Genomic DNA, 16,303 nt, shown 5'->3' with positions numbered 1-16,303 from the left:
TGAGTACCAAACTAGGTAGGAAAATACTCAGCACCAAGGAGTAGAGCAGAGGTTTTTCAGGCACTAGGCCCTCTACCAATAACTCATTGCTCAGAAAAAAAACCTCGTTTCCCATTGCAGTCTCAGGTTCCAGGCATGGGATTTGCAAAAAAAAAGATAAGGAAAAGCCTCAACAAATACCTAAACAAAAGCTGCTTAGTTCAAGCTTTCATGGCCACATGGAGACTCATAGTCATTAAGGCAATCAAAGACTGTTTGGAAATTAAAGTCTGTGCCCCATTCGAGCAGTTTTACCCCAAAGTGACCGCAGGCTCTGTAGCTTTGCAGCCTCCTACTTTTCAACCTTGCAGACCAAGAGGGCTCTGTCTCAGGAAAGAATGCAGCTTCCAGCCAAGATTTGTCAACATGCATTCTTAGGCATGAATTGTACCACCAAGAAATCTCAAAAGGTAGGATAAAGTTGGATCTGCAGATCTCAGTGCACACAGAACTTCTGTCTTGGACTGGAAAATAACCAGGAAAATTCTAGCCTATAAAAGGAGGGTGTTTCACAAACTTATGGCTTATCAAAAATGAGAATGACACAGAAGCAATTATTCATAACCGTGCTGAGTGTGATGCCCCTCACACAGCCTGCACCCAGAGCCACTGCCATCAAAGGGGACTTTGTCACTGCTTTCAATGGACACAGGATGTGACCAGAGCAGCATCTGCAGCAGCTCCCAGAGAGGAGCACGAGGGAAAAAGAAAATCTTAATTTGTAACTCAGTGTTTCTTCTTTCAAAAGATCAGCTTCAGATGTGCTTCGGAAACTCTTCTTTTGGGTATCTCTTTCTTCCACCAAGCTGCATATTTATCAGCTCCAGTCCTAGACATGATCTTAGGAGCTTATCTCCCAAGCGATCAGAACTTCTTTCCAATTTGGTTTTTTATTAAAATAATCAGGGCTTGGAATCAACTTCTTTTTTTTTTTTTTTTTATTGCTCACAATCTTTGCTATTTTCATCATGAGCAAGCAGCACATTTTCATGCCTTTTTTGAGACTTTCTGCTTATTTATTTGCTCATCTGCCTCTAGCAAGTTCATTTATGAGGACAGAAAAGCAAGAAACTGCAGGTGAAAGAGAATCAATAATCTATTTGAAGATTAAGGAAATCAAGGAGATGTGGTTTCAAATTTTAATTCTGGCAAGGAATTCCTGCAGACTTCCTGCAAATCAACCTCTCAGTAGCTTTGTTTCTCAGCTCCCATGGAAAAGTGAGGCAAATAACACCCTTCTGCTTTATAAGAGCATTTCACAGTCAAATAATTGAGGACCAGACTTGCTCCTTTTTTTTTTTTTTTTTTTTTTCCACATTTTTTGACAGCTTACCCTGCAAACCAGCGTGACAACTCCAGTGACAGGATTCCTGAGGGACCACTTGCACAATCATATATTATTAGACCTAATAAAGAATGACAGAATCTGGCTGTTAAAACTTCAAGAGATCCTCAAACACTATCGTGACAGCAACCATTAAACTATAGATAAATTACACCTAGAACAATCCCACTTTGCTGCATTCCCAACTGCTAAAACATCCTGTGATTTCAGCACTGCTACTTTATTCTCAGTGGGTTTTTTTGGTTTTTTTTTTTTTTTTTTTTTTGGTTTTTTTTTTTTTCATCTAAAACCTCTGAATTTCTCCTCAGACAAGGACATAATTGCAGATACTGCTGCCAGGTAAAATTACTGCAGAGTTCTGGTTTGTACAACTTTTGGGAAACATTGGAAATAATTTGCTTTCTGAGTGTGAGGACTAAGTGTCCTTCCTGCTTAGAAAGAAACAAAACTTCTTTCTGGAATTACTACAGGTACTGTTACAAGAGTATTCATATAAATTAAATTAATAAACCAAAGTGTTTTAATCTTCTGGATATCCTTGGTGTGAAGCAACTTTGCCTGAAGGATGCATTAGGCTGAGGATTTACTGATTTAATTCTCCTTCCTAAACAGTTTGATGCTTCAATTTTTTGTTGCCATTTCCGCACTCCAGCACGGTCCAACATCTGCAAGGCAAAATAAATAACCTCTGGCCTGCTGCAATCATTAAAATGTATTTGGTTTAAATTTTTTTGAGTTTTTAAGACTGAGGCAGAGCAGGAGGCAGGATGATCCTGGGTTGGCAGCAGCCACGTTCTCATCCTGAGGGGGAATCAGGAATTCATTGCAGCAAACATTTTCCATCCATAATCTTCTGAGGGCTTATTTATACTCGCAAAAATCTTTTTCTTTCATGGAGAGTTGTCTTAGACACGTGGGGTGAAAGAACTTGGGGGGTCCCTCAGCACAGGCATAAGGGTGAGGGGTCAGGGCAGCGAGATACCCCCACCATGGCAGTTAAGTCTGTAAAGGTTATTTATTCTGTTATTAATTCACTGTATTTATTCCGCAAAGGTTATTTATGATGCTATTTATTCTCGTTATGTATTCTGTAAAGCCTTCCTTCCTCCTCCCCGAGCCGCGTTCAAAGAGCTGGGCAAGCAAATTCCCACTCCCGTTTGTACAGAGAGGAAAACACCGGAGGGAATCGAGCCGCTATTTCCAGGATTCAAACTCACAGCCCACCACTTATAGGCAATTACACTTCCCATAGGGGGAAAGCACGAGTTAAGAGTTGGGTTTTTTAATTTTTTTAACATTCGTCGTTTTAAACGCGGCAACGAGGAAGCTCGGTCACGCCATGTCTAGCAGGGAGCGGAGCCCCCTTCCCCTCATGGCGCCACTCCCTTTCCCGCCCACCGCGGCAAAGCATGTGTTAAGAGCCGGATTTATTTTTCACACTATTATTATTATTATTATTATTAATATTTAAACATTCCTCATTTCAAACGCGGCACGGGGGAGGCCGCTCACGCCGTCCCTCACGGCACCGCCCCCGCGGGCCCCTCACGCAGAGGGCGGGAAAGCGCGGCGGGCAGGGCGGGCAGGGGGCGTGGCCTGGCGCGGCCATTGAGGCCGGGCGGGTAATGGCGGCGGGGGGCGGCGGCGCCGCCTGGCGGCGGGGCGGGGCGGCAGCGGGGGCCGCGGGGGCCGCGCCGTGAGGGGACAAAGCGCCGGAGCCGCCAGGTAAAACCCCCGGGGGAAGGGAGCGATGGGGCGGGCTGGGAAGCGGCTGGAAGGAGGGGGGTGGGCCGCGCTGACGGCGCCGAGCCCGGCTGCGTGTTCGCGGCAGGAACCGCTTCCCCTCAGAGCGAGTTTCCCCCGCCGCCGGGGTCGGGGCTGAGGCGGAGCCGCCCCGCTGTAATTGAACCCCTGGGTGAGGAGGGAGGGACGGACGGAGGGAGGGACCGCGGGGGCTCCTTCTCTGCTTTGTGTCCAGGTGGCGAGGCCGAGGGGCGGCCATGGGGGTGCAGGACCGGCCCCAGTGCTTCTTCGAGATAGAGATCAACAGGGAGCCAGGTAAGGCTGTGTTTGGGGCTTTTAAATCACGTTTTTGCTTGCATAATGGGCCCAAGCCGCTGGCAGCGAGTTTGGCCATTGATGTGTTATTTCTGAGTTACTTTTTAATAACTTCGGATGTTTTCTGGGGTTCTGGGTGCTCCTCATTCCCCCTTGAGATCGATTTTTGTTTCCACACGTGGATATAAAGGTTCGGCAGGGTTGATAAACGCTGTTCTGAAGGTAAAAAGCCGTCCGGTGATGTATTCTACCGTTTCTATTATATCTTTGTTATAGCACTTCTGTAAACTGTGGAAAATCGGGGCAGGCTGTGAGGAGACTGGATATTTACTCCTATAAGTATATTTAATGATACAGGAATTAAAACTGGGAAGGAACTTAGGAGGTCATCTGGGCTAAATCTTTCCTTGTCCTGCTCAAAATGCATCTTCTGAATGTTAAGGAAGAACTGGGCATTCAACCATAGGAAGCACAGAACACCTCACCAGCTGGCCTGTTAAAAAAACCCCAGTAATTAAAATAAATCCATCTTTTAACTCATATTGTCCCTATACAAGTGTAATGCCCAGAAGCTGTAGGCTGTGAGTTTTAATGCTGAACAGCAGCTTGGTTCCCTCTTGTGTTTTCCCCCCTCTCTGTAAAGATGGGAGTGGAGATTTTTCTCACCCGTCTCTTTGAACAAGCATTTATCAATGCATATTAGTTGTCTCACACATACTCCGTGCTTTATCTTGCTGCCACTTGTCTCTAGAAAAATGAATGTATGTGATGGCTTCATTAGGCTTTCGCTTTCATTTTCTGCTTCAATGTTTCTCTGAAAACCTTTGAATTAAGAGCTTATATCTCAGAGATTCCAAATTTCAGCCTTGTTCAGATGCAACTGAAACCCTTCTTAGCGTTTTGTTTTCACCGCAGTTTCAGAAGAGAGGTTCTGTTCGAACTTCAGAGACCTGATAGAGCATATCTATAAATCTGTTGTTGTTGTAACTCCTCTCTGAGTTATTTTGATTGGCACTGTGGTTTCTGAATACTTCCAGTGAGGAGATAAGTGATGATGTAAATGGAGTTTTAACACGTTCTGTTGCTTTAATTTCAGGTGAAATTTGCTATGGAATGAGACAACTAGAGCTGTTTCAGGTTGGGTGGGTTTCCACTTAGGAATGGTAGTTTGATGGGATTGATTTAGAGCAAAGACATTTCATTCTCAATCTCATTTGCTGTTAATCTTTTTAGGTTTAGTGTGGGTTTGTTTTTTTTTCGTTTTTTGTTGTTCTGACTCCACCTGAAGGATCTCTCCCTGCACTGTTTTCTCTGCTCTCCCTGCACAGGTTGCTGCTCCCATTTCATAATCTCTCCTCCTGCCTCGTCCCCTCCTCAGCCTTGAGCTGTGCACCTCGAGTGAAAGTGGATTACCTTGTTTTCCCCCAGACCTCCTTGGGTTTGGTGACTGATAGAGCTGTCAGGGAGGAATTGCAGCGTTGGTGTTCTTGGTGGTGCAGAGCTTGGGTTACCTGGAGCAGACCCAGGGCTTTGGCTCTGTTTGTGGCTGTCTGCATTTATTTTCTCTTGGAAGTAACAGGAATCTCCCAGCTGCACATCAAACTTGGAGCTCTGCTGGTTTCATTGCACCTGACTCATGGCTTGGATTTTTGCAGGAAAAATGCCAGTTTGTAAAATTGGTGTTGGGACTTGTGTGCTGTCTGGTCATGCTGCTTTATTCTGGTGCCTGTTTATTAATTCACCATGCAGCTCTGTCTCAGGATTTAAGGATATATTTAAAAAGCTTTAACATTGCTCTCTTAGCTCTAAGATGACCTTCAAAAGCTGAATCAAGTGGTAAATCAGTGCTTCCAGATGACACCAAGCACTAACTCTGAGAGATGTGCTCTCCTGCTGGCATTAGTGAGGTATTCATTTTAACTTCTAAGCTGCCAGCAGATTTCCAAACGAACATTTTGCTTATTTTGATTTCAGTAAATAAGCTGATATGCTTATTACATTTTAGGAGAAGTGGGGAGCAGAACAACCCTGCATTTTGTTGCTAGCCAAGAAAAAAGGCCTTGCCCATACCTTGTGTGCACTGAAAAGCTGAACCAACATCTCCACAAAATGCAGAGAGAAGGGGATGTGCCTCTTGCAGCACTGGAAGCATCTTTCTGCCTGCAGAACACAAAACTGTCTCCTTTTTTACACTGTAGCTTGCTGTGAGTCCAAAAACATTCCCCCAACGCAGCTGCCAAATCTTGGCTCTGCCCTTCCAGGCTTTGCTTGCCCAGGGTGTGCCAGGATACCTGTAGCAATTAAAAGTCAGGTCAGTTTTACTCTAATAAGATCCCTTGGAATGTGCAGGAGTGAATCTCTGTTTTGGCTGTGCTTCCAGAAGCTTTATTACAGCTTTTGTGTCCATATTTTATTATAGCTACAGAATCTTGGAATAAAACTCAGTGCCAGCTTGTACTTGCCTCTTGCACTGGGGCAAACTTTGTTGGCTTGGTGTTTTTTAGAGCTAAATTTAGTCTGCTTTTAAATAAGTTGCCTGTTAAGCATTTTTTTTTAATGAATGCAGGTTGTGGCTCATAATTTTTAAAGGGCAAACGGAAGACAAATCAGGAAGAATAATTTATTTCGATACTGGCACAAACAGTGCTTCTCCCTTCTTTTGGGCCCCCCACCAGTGAATTTGGGCACATTGAGTGTGCACACAGGATTAAACTGCTTACAGTATTCCAAAGAATTTTGGGGTGGCAGCAGATGCCTATTTAAATAATTCTGTCTTTACTCTGTGAGGCAGAATGTGTGTGAAGCTGCAGCCTTTCAGGTACCGTGGTAATTGGAACAGATGTCCCACTAGGATGTCACCGATGCAGTCGGCTGCTCTAGCAGCTCCTGTGGCCATCCAAGGTCTTTTTCCCACATCTCACCCCACCCCCTGACTGGTTTCATCCATCATGAAGTTTGGTAAATTTACTCAGTTTTGCTTTGTTTCATTCTTATTCATAGAATAATTTATCAATTAATCATTTTTTTTTCCTCCTGTTTTCTATTACTGTTTGACCCCTGGCTCATTGATTTGTTCCACTTGAGTTTCTTTCATTCCTGGGATGTGTCCCTTCCCATAAAAGTCAGCCTCTTTCCTTCCTTCTCTCTTTCTAGTCACTTGAGCCTGAAGCTTGGTGTATTTTGGGATTTCAGCTGTTATGAATTCATGTGAAAGGAGCACCTTTGCAAGAGTCATTCTCTTGTGCCTCCAGGAATAGACCCAGTGACGCCTTGTGGGGTTTTTGTTATCTTTCCTAAAGACAGAAGCTGTTGTCAGCTGGTTCCACATTAACTTTTAGTCTTTAGAAGGGAAAAAGTTGTATATTGGCAGAAAATAGAACCCAGAACTTTGTCTGTCCATGATCCCATGGGCAACCACTGTGCGTGGGACAGCAGGAGCCAAGGGAGATCCCATATGGAGAAAACCCTTCTCAGGGGTGGTAAGATGGAGATTTGAAAGGAATTGATTCAATAAAAAAATTATTCAGAATAATCATGTGGAATTGTTGTCAGTGCAGGATGAAATACCCTGAAGTCTCACCTTGAGGTCTGGAACAAGTTGGATCAGTAAATAAAAGAAAAACTGATCAGCCTCTTCTGCCAGAAGGCCAAGTGCTGCCTCTCACTTCCACATGCCTGGGAAACTGAACCCAGCGAGTGTTTGATGTGTGCAGGACTGAAAGAAGTTTGGTTTTGTGGAGAATGGAGGGAACTTCAGGTGGTGTTTGTGGAAGAATGGACTTAGAGAGCCAGGGAGAGAAGTTTATGGAGGTTTTCCTTGCCAAGAGTGCAGGTGGGGCACCAAGGTGTGAACAAAGTGTTGATGTGTCAGGGCTACAGATCCCTGCTCAGGGCAACTGGGGCATCCATTCTTGAAACTCCTATTTTAAATAAAATCTATTCTTGTTCCACACTGAGGTTTTACTTCCTTGAAAACTGTAGCCACATTTCTACTTTGAAGCAGTTTTTTTTAAAATTCATGTGCCTTAGCATTGGCAGATTTAGGGATAAACAAATTAATAAAATTCAAATAGTGTCCTTTTAGTGAGCTGTTGTTTAAACTTGTATGCAAATCTGTCTGAGCCTTTGGGCCCTTGGCAGCCATCCTGGGCTGTGCATCATTGTCTCACTGGTTGTAATCCCTGCTTTCTCCTTCAGCAGGCTATTCCTGCTGATAGGCTGGGAAAAATACCTCTTGTGTGGTTTACTCTTAAGAAATTGAGAAAAGATAAAATCCTGTAGATACAGTTTTGAAAAATCAGGTTTGTTTTGGGAGTGTGTAGCTGAACTTGATACCTGTGTGGTTCAAACATAAAATCTAGCAAAAGAGTTCACATTACTTGGAAAATAACTTGAAACAATGTGTGTTTGGCTCCCAAGGTTTTTTTCCAAAAAGTTAAGCAGCTAGATTGGGGGAATTACCTTTGAAACAATAAATATTTGAAATCAATAATTATTTTAATAAACTTTGCTAGCAGGAGCCCTTATTTCAGTATAGCATGGATGTTTCTACCACTTAATTTGAATCAAGTACTAGCTCTTCCTCAGCTGGAAATTGTTAAGGAGTTCAAAAACAAAAGAAAAAAAAATTCATCTTTAGTTTGAAGACAGAGTTGTGAAATTGGATTATTTTTGGTCATTCTGCCTTCTGGTTTCCCTAATTGGTACAGCTCATTAGCTGCAGAGAGCACTTCATCAAATTTCCAAACAGCTTAGATGTTATATAGGCATCACTTGCTGTATGTAATGTACATATTTCTTTCACCACTTACTCTGATTCTTAAAAAAACAAGTTCAAAGCCTGCTTACAAATAATACTTTATCAAATTATTGTTTCATAAATAATAGGCAAATGCAATCTCAGCAGTTTTTACTTTAGCCTGGAGTTGAGGTGTCTGTGCAGGCCCATTTCTTGGTTAAAGCCAACTGAGGACTGGATAAGTTTGTGAGCAGCTTTTGCTTACTTGACTGACTCTTTTTAGCGATTTTTGTTTGTTTATTTTAATTTACTGTTCAAATATTATGGTTAGTCACAGAGAGCTTGTTCCCTGAACAGATCACTTAACCTTTGCATCCGTTTGTGAGCAGCTTTTGCTTACTTGACTGACTCTTTTTTAGTTATTTGTTTGTTTATTTTAATTTACTGTTCAAATATTATGGTTAGTCACAGAGAGCTTGTTCCCTGATCAGGTCACTTAACCTTTGCATTGGGGAAATGAAGCTGAAGAAAGCATTGGAAATGGTCTGCAGTGAGGGTGATCATTTCAGAGGAGAGGTGTCTAAATCTGGGGAAATAAGTAGCATCTCAAATGCTTTTTTTATCTGTGCTATATCAGCATATACCTCAGCTCCAAGTTTAAAATGAGATTTTTCTTTTTTTTGTGAGGGATGAGGCAAGAGAAGGATTCATAGGTGCTAATCAGACATACTTCTATTCATTTTTTTATTAGCAGCTGTTCTTTCTTGCATCTTTGACCAAGGTGTGAAAATGGGTTTGATCTTTCTCTGGCAGATTTCATTGCCTGTTTGTCAGTGGAAAATACAACCTTTCAGTGATAATGGTATTCATGCAGTTGCAGTAAAATGCAGCCAGTAACCCAGCAGATGGATTCACAGTGTGTGGTTTGTGTCTCAGGAGCAGACAGCAGCGTTTTCTGTGGCTGGATGGAGCTGGGTAAGCAGTGCTCCAGGTTTTATGGAGGAGACAGCCCTCATCTTATAAACTGGATCTGTCATCTTTGGATCTTGGATGTATGTGCATTACGATTTGTAGGATTAAAGGGCATAAAAAGATCAGGCTGGATGGGCATGGAGTAACCTGATCTCTAGTGGAAGGTATCCCTGCACATGGAACTGGATGATTTAAGGTCCCTTCCAGCAGGAAACACTCTGTGATTTTATGAGCACCTGGCAGACTTTGTTATTGACAAAGCACTGGTGAAAAATACTGCTGAAACTGATACCTTGGTTATGGATGTCTCCTTCCATCTTCTGCCTTGTCATCTGCAAGAACATAAGAGAGTTCTTCCACTGGAACAACGCAGTGGTGGTGTCTGCTGCTTCAGGTGCTAAATGTGCTGGGTTTGTAAGTAGGGTTTGCAGCAAAATCCTTCTACAATTTATGCCTCAGAGTAAAAGCCCCTTCTGGAGCCTGCAGGGACTAACAGCCCTCAGTTCCTTGGCAGCTGGTGCCTTGGTGAAGCAGCAGCTGGGCTGCAGAGCAGAATGGGGGTAGTGACAGTTTTATCCCTGGAAAGTGTCGTGTGTTATTTCACACAGTGAATGCAAGAGGAACCCTCTCCTGCAGAGAAAGAGTTGGGGCTGTTCAGCCTGGAGAAGAGAAGGCTCCAGAGAGACCTTAGAGTCTCTTCCAGGACCTAGAGGGGCCCCAGGAGAGCTGGAGGGGGACTCACATGGGCATGGAGCAATGGGACAAGGTGTTAAACTGAAGGGAGGATGGGTTTATATAAGATATTAGGTAGAAATTCCTCCCTGTGAGGGTGCTGGGACCCTGGCACAGGGTGCCCAGAGCAGCTGTGGCTGCCCTTGGATCCCTGGAAGTGCTCAAGGCCAGGTTGGTCAGGGCTGGGAGCAACCTGGGATGGTGGAAGGTGTCCCTGCCCATGGCAGTAGAGCTGGGACTGGATGAACTTTCAAGTCCCTTCCAACCCAACCCATTGTGGGATTGTCTTCCATGGTTCTGCAGAACCTGGATGTGGCTCTCTGAAGCACTGGGTCCTGCCCAGTTTGGTGCTTGTGCAGCAGAGGAATGGAAATGGGATTTGTGTTCTCCTGAATTCCTGTATAATGAAAATGGATAACTCTTCAGCTAAACTGTCTTGTCTGTTGTGTTCCTTGTAGGAATCTTCAATCCTCACAGCTTAGAATGGTTTGTTCACTTGCAAATAGCCACCCTGTCATAGTGGTAGTTACAGAACTGCTGTTTGATGGGGGTCTTTGAATAATCCCTATTTCTTCATTCTTTGGATGCTCTCCCTACCCATTCCCTTTGGATTTTCCTATGTAGTGATAAATGCTTAGAGAACATTCTTGCTGCAGTTAATGAGATACAGACCTTTCAACAGCTCAAGGCATCTTGAATTTTTATCTAAGATTATCAAGTACTAGTGCTGTTATTTTATTTCTTCCTTTCTGAACCATGCAATTCACAATTGCATATATTTGGACAAAGCCTTAAAATTGAATGTAGTTTCTTAGGAGCCTCTCAAAAGTTTTTTTGGTAACTAAGTATTGAATGAAATACATTTGAACTTCTTTTTTTTTTTTTCTTTAAAGGAAAGAAAAGAGAAATTATTCCTGGAGTAGTTACTTTTTTAAATGATGAAGTCTTACCAGTGTGCACCACTAGAGTGTAGTGCTCATTGACAGATTATTACTGGTCTCCTTGTAATTCTGCCCAACAGTGAGACTTCTATGGATTATTTTACAATCTGCAGAGATGCCAATTTTTTCTTTATTAATTATGTATTTTTTAAAGATTTCATACATTTGGGAGCAATTTGTTGCAGGTTTTTTAGTACTGTACATCCCAATATCTTGGAAAATAAAATAGAAAATGGAATCAGTTTTAAAACAGTTTTATTTATATTCAACCTCTTTTCAGCAGTATTTTAATAGATTTGGAGGGTGCATAGCACAGTTACCACTAGTAACAAAGAGAAAATATTTGGTTTATAATAATACCTGGTAAGTGGAGCATTAGTCCTGCCTGCCTTTCATCTTCCCTGTTTGATTCATCTGGGTTTTTTTTAAACTGAAGGATTTTAGGCCAAGAGTGCCAATGCAGCTGTAATCCTCAGCACAATATGGAGCTAAGCCAGTTGGACTTTGTAGGTAATGATCACAGGGAAAACTGTGGAAATGTGATTATTAATGTATTTGTATAAACACAGTAATTGGGGAGGGAATTGCTCCAGCTCTCTGAGGACCTGTATTTATGGGAAATCATTTTCAAGATGGAAAAGATCTGACATGATTAAACTATTTTAGTAAATCAGCTTGGCTTTCCAGGTTCAAATCACAGTGGAATCTCTAGGACTTCTGATTAAGTAGTATTATTCCATCCAATTTATGTCTTTTTTTTTTACAATTATGTTATTCTTATTTCTTGCTGTATGTTTTAATATATGCATACTTAAGATGTTTTCTTATCCTGCTTGATAAAATAACCTTTACTCAGAAAATCACATTTTTAGAACATACAGATTGATTTATATGCAGATTATCTTATTCCAGACAGTTCTAAAACTCTAATTATTTTTAAAAATTATTTTCTAGTTGGTCGAATTATGTTTCAGCTCTTCTCAGACATTTGTCCAAAGACTTGTAAGAACTTCCTTTGCTTGTGCTCGGGTACGTAGCTGATTTTTCAAAATTTTATTGTTAATGAATAACATTTTTATTGTTAATAGTAATTTTTATTGTTAATAATGATTTGTTTATACTAGTACAAACCCCTGCCATATGCAAGGCCTGTGCCCACCTGAGGAGGTAAATTATAATGGAGAGGGGATGCTGTCCCATTCTGGACCACAGGATGTGCAGAAAGCCATCATCAAGCCAGGGTATTTTTGGCAGATGGGGGAGGACAGGGTGATAGTGGCATTGCTGTCAGAAGTAGATTTGGCCCCTGGAAAGGTCCTTTCTGCCCAGAGAGAGAGAGGCTTTGAAATTCCAGCAGCTGGCCTTGCAGATGCTGCCCACCTATGGAACAAACACAGGCCCATCTGCTGTGGTGCTTTGTCAGGAGCTGATTCCCTTCTGATCTCAAACAGGCACCGCCTGGCACCTGATTCACAGTGGGTCACACTGAGCTGCCACTCCAGGTGCTAACAGGGCAGCCAGTTCTCCTCTGCCATCCCATTTCCAAGGGGTTTGCAGGGCGTGGAAAGAGCTGCTTAATGATTATTCTTTTCCCTCACAAAATTCGTGCATGTCTAGAGCAAAAAGGACAAGGCTGGTGTTTGGCCTGAAACAAAAGAGAAGCTGAGCTCAAGAGCAGTGTATTGGCTGTTGTGTGAAAGTGTCTGAGCCTGGGGAGGTGCTGCAGCTCTTGCCAGTGGAACAGCTGCTGTGTCTTTTACCTGACTGGGAAAGCACTGGCAGTACTCTAAAGGGGAGTGAGAAAAGGGACTGGGACTTGTGGCCACGGCCAAAGCTCCCATCTCAGTGTACCAGCTCTGTTTAAGAGCTTTAAGTTTTAAATGGAACAGAAATGTTATCATTTATGTGTTCATAATATATAACTTCAGAAAATACCATGGAAGTATTGCAATGCCATAAAAATACTTCATTTGTGTGAAGTATAGCATAGATCACACATTTCATTGCTAATTTTTGAAGTTCTAAAATGTTTCAACTTATGCAATATTTGTTTGGAAAAGTGTGTTAAAAGCTCCTCACTGGAGGGTTTTAGGATATTCCATCTTATTAAAACAATTCAAATGCAGACTCTAGTCTGAACTGCTTTTCACTTCTGGGTCTGCAGCAGAGGCAGCACTGGTGATGTTCTGTTGGTAGAGGAATGTAACTGTACCAGCTCAAGTGCCATGCAGGATCCCATTCTCTAAGGGATTTTCCATAGCCCTGAGGGACATCCTGGAACATGACCAAACATGCAGGCAGATATTCCATGGTGTTGTTTGATGAGAGGTTTCCAGTTTTTCAGTGCTGTAGCACAGAGGGGTACGTTTTGGGGAGGGGTGTGTCCATCCCTGTAATAAACAGCTTTGCTTGCATAACTCATGTGGAAAACAAAACTGGGGTAGGAGGAGGCGTGGATTGGGATTATGGGTGTGGAGAGGCAGGTAAATAACTTGTATTCCATGAGTGAAGGATGATAAACAGCAACGCCCTGAGTGGGCTTTGTGCCACAAACTGCCCTTTGGCCTCATCCTGGCAGTGATGGGCTTGGAATGGCAAACTTGGGGTGACTGAGCTGGCAGAGTAATTTAGGGTGGCAGACTAAGAGATTGCAGCAGGGGAGTGTTGGCTCTGGGTAATGAGTGTACCTGCATTTCTGAGAGTGCAGAATGTTTGGTGAAATGTCCTCTAACCCAGTGTCAAATACCTATTCCATAACCAGTGATGGGGTGGAACTGAACATTAGGTTATTTGTCCTGTTATTTATCCTGTTGATTTATGTTCCAGTACCCAGCATCTCCTGTACATGTGGGTAATGTGGGGTTTTAACTGTTGCACAGTGTATAATATTGTTATTATAACCTTTTACTGTTAATTGCCACATTCTGCCAGCTCCCCTCCTCTGGGAAGCTCAAGTCAGTGTCTCTTAACCAGTATAAATCCCTCCTGGATCTACTGCCTAGAACCTCAGCCCTGCCAGTCATTGTGACCTCTTCAACAAGCCCAGGGCAGCTTCTCTTCTGAATTTTGGAAGATGTGCTAATGAAACTTGAGGTTGTGGGACCACTAAAAATCACCAGCCCACCTGATCTGCAGCTGGTGTTAAGGGGTGGCCAGACACTGTGCATGGATTGGGGAAGGTGTGGAAGCTTGGAGTAGCTCAGTCACACTTTTCCAAGTGTGGATCACATTGAAACTGAGTTGAAACCTGTTTTCCTGGCTTTTCTCTTGGGAATCATCTGGCACATCCAGATGTGTGAGTGGTTTGAAAAGGATACTGTGACCTGCATTGGAGTGTAGCTGTACCCACAGAAAATAGTTAACCCACTATTATCCTGAACTCTTATTTTTTTATAAATTATCCTGAGTAGATTTACACACTCCTTCTTGAAGGGGGAAGGGATTTTTTTTTTTAAGAAACAACTTAATTTTCACCTCAGAGTCCCCTTGTAAAGATCCCCCTTCTGGATGGTGAAAAGCCATCAGGTAGGACTGTGTTATCTTTTAGTTATGGCTTCCATGTCCATTAGAACTAGGGAGGGAAAACCCTTGGAATTTCTTCAGTGACAATCTGTAGATTCTTTTTGTCTCATCTTCTTGCAGGTGAAAAAGGAATTGGCAAAACTACTGGGAAGAAGCTGTGCTACAAAGGCACCACATTCCATCGTGTGGTTAAGAACTTCATGATTCAGGGTGGGGACTTCAGTGAAGGTAAAATGGGCTTTTAAAACTGCCAGGTTTGAAATGGAACAGAAATGTTATCATTTATGTGTTCATAACTTCAGAAAGTACCATGAAAGTATTACAGTGCCATAAAAATCCTTCATTTGCTGTGTAGTATAGCATAGATCACACATTTCATTGTTAATTTTTGAAGTTCTAAAATGTTTCAACTGATGTAATATTTGTTTGGAAAAGTGTGTTAAAAACTCCTCACTGGAGGGTTTTATGATATTCCATCTTATTAAAACAATTCAAATGCAGACTCTAGTCTGAACTGCTTTTCACTTCTGGGTCTGCAGCAGAGGCAGCACTGGTGATGTTCTATTGGTACAGGAATGTAACTGTTTGAATAAGTTTAAAAATAATAATAAAATATTGAATGAGCAAGAAATGTTTTTAAAATCTCCAGGAATTTTCCTGGATTTTTTTGTTCCTTTCCTGAAATACCTGTCTTTACCAAAATGTTTGTTTTCACTGTGTCCTGAAATCCTAGGGCTGACCAAAAGAGCCTGAGGAGGGAATATCCTATTTTGAGAGTCAAGTGCTGGTAGAATGTTTTGCACAGCTTTTGTATAAATGAAACAAAAAGTTTTAATTGATGCTTTTTAATGTGTAGGTAATGGAAAAGGAGGTGAATCTATTTATGGTGGCTATTTTAAAGGTAAGAGCAAATATGTCTTTGCAGATCCTCTATTCAGTTCTGAGATAAATAAGTCTTGATTCCCAAACTACTTAATGAAAACAGGTTCACTCATAGATCACCTTTTGCATGAAACTAATGTTGCATGAGAATTCCTTTTATATGCATGACTTTCGGATAATTTTTTGTTAATATTTAACTTAAATTGACAATTAATTAAGGCTAACATAATTGGTTAAACATGACTTTCAGCATGGAGGCTAGGCAACTTTATTCATGAATAAACTCCTATCTTCCTGCCTAAAACTGTCAACATATTCTTTTGTTTATAGAGAATGTGGTCTTTTGCAAAATGAAAAGGTAAGAGACAAAAGCTCAGTAACACAAATTCAAACTCTGTTCCCTTGTCCCCTCCCTAGTAAATATATAGACAACTGCTAAATCCCTTTGTAGATGGATATCTGTGTTGCTTGGAGAAATGAAGAGTTTGTATCTAACCTTTCTGAGGGTTAATGACTTATTCTCAGAGAGAATCCACATAATTCCAACTCTAAACAGTGATTTCTTCTTTTGTTAATGTCCCTTTTCCTCCCCTTCCCTACTCAAGGTTTGTATGCTTAGGGTTCATTCCTGACTTTATTTATATGCTACACAAGTCATTTTCCTTGCAAAGAATTGGTAAATAAATGTACAATTACCTCTTGTAAAAATCTTTTGGAAGGAAAATGGTGAGTTTTTAAATTATTTGTTTAAAGACATACAATTATTTCTTTAAAAAAAACAGGTGGTTACTCTGATACTCAATTGTTAAGACAGTGATTATATTTATTTACAGCCTCTGGTTCTGTGTGTGTTGCAAGTAGCTCCGGTTAGATGCATGAAACTAAGTTTTTTTTAAAAAAGAGACATGGTTTGATGTGGGACTATTGAAGTTTTTAGTCAAGGAAAGGCTTGAACAGATCCATTTACTAAGAAGTTACTCAGGGTTTGTTTCGCATGGTGAGTGCTACATATGCAGGATTGTGTTTTGATATGTGATCTAAAAATTAATAGCTTTGTACATTCAAATTAGTATT

At 41.7% G+C, this 16,303-nt stretch overlaps 1 protein-coding gene across 3 annotated transcripts in view; it reads left to right on the top strand.

The window, feature by feature from the left end:
* Nucleotides 1-3,371: 3,371 nt before the first annotated feature.
* The window catches only part of NKTR (natural killer cell triggering receptor), a 35,965-nt gene continuing 23,033 nt past the window's right edge, over nt 3,372-16,303 (top strand). For 2 of the 3 annotated variants that reach the window (XM_053981458.1, XM_053981451.1), the window contains exons 1-4: nt 3,372-3,442; nt 11,780-11,854; nt 14,468-14,575; nt 15,204-15,248. In XM_053981458.1, the coding sequence (XP_053837433.1) occupies nt 3,385-3,442; nt 11,780-11,854; nt 14,468-14,575; nt 15,204-15,248 (286 nt within the window). In that variant the 5' untranslated portion in view covers nt 3,372-3,384. Of the gene's footprint in view, nt 3,443-11,779; nt 11,855-14,467; nt 14,576-15,203; nt 15,249-15,559; nt 15,588-16,303 lie in introns of those variants that run through there. The other variant, XM_053981467.1, reaches the window with a different exon arrangement.

This window comes from Vidua macroura, chromosome 1, assembly GCF_024509145.1.
Source record: "Vidua macroura isolate BioBank_ID:100142 chromosome 1, ASM2450914v1, whole genome shotgun sequence".
NCBI classification, from domain to species: Eukaryota; Metazoa; Chordata; class Aves; order Passeriformes; family Viduidae; genus Vidua; species Vidua macroura.
This window is presented reverse-complemented; position numbering and strand designations above follow the sequence as displayed.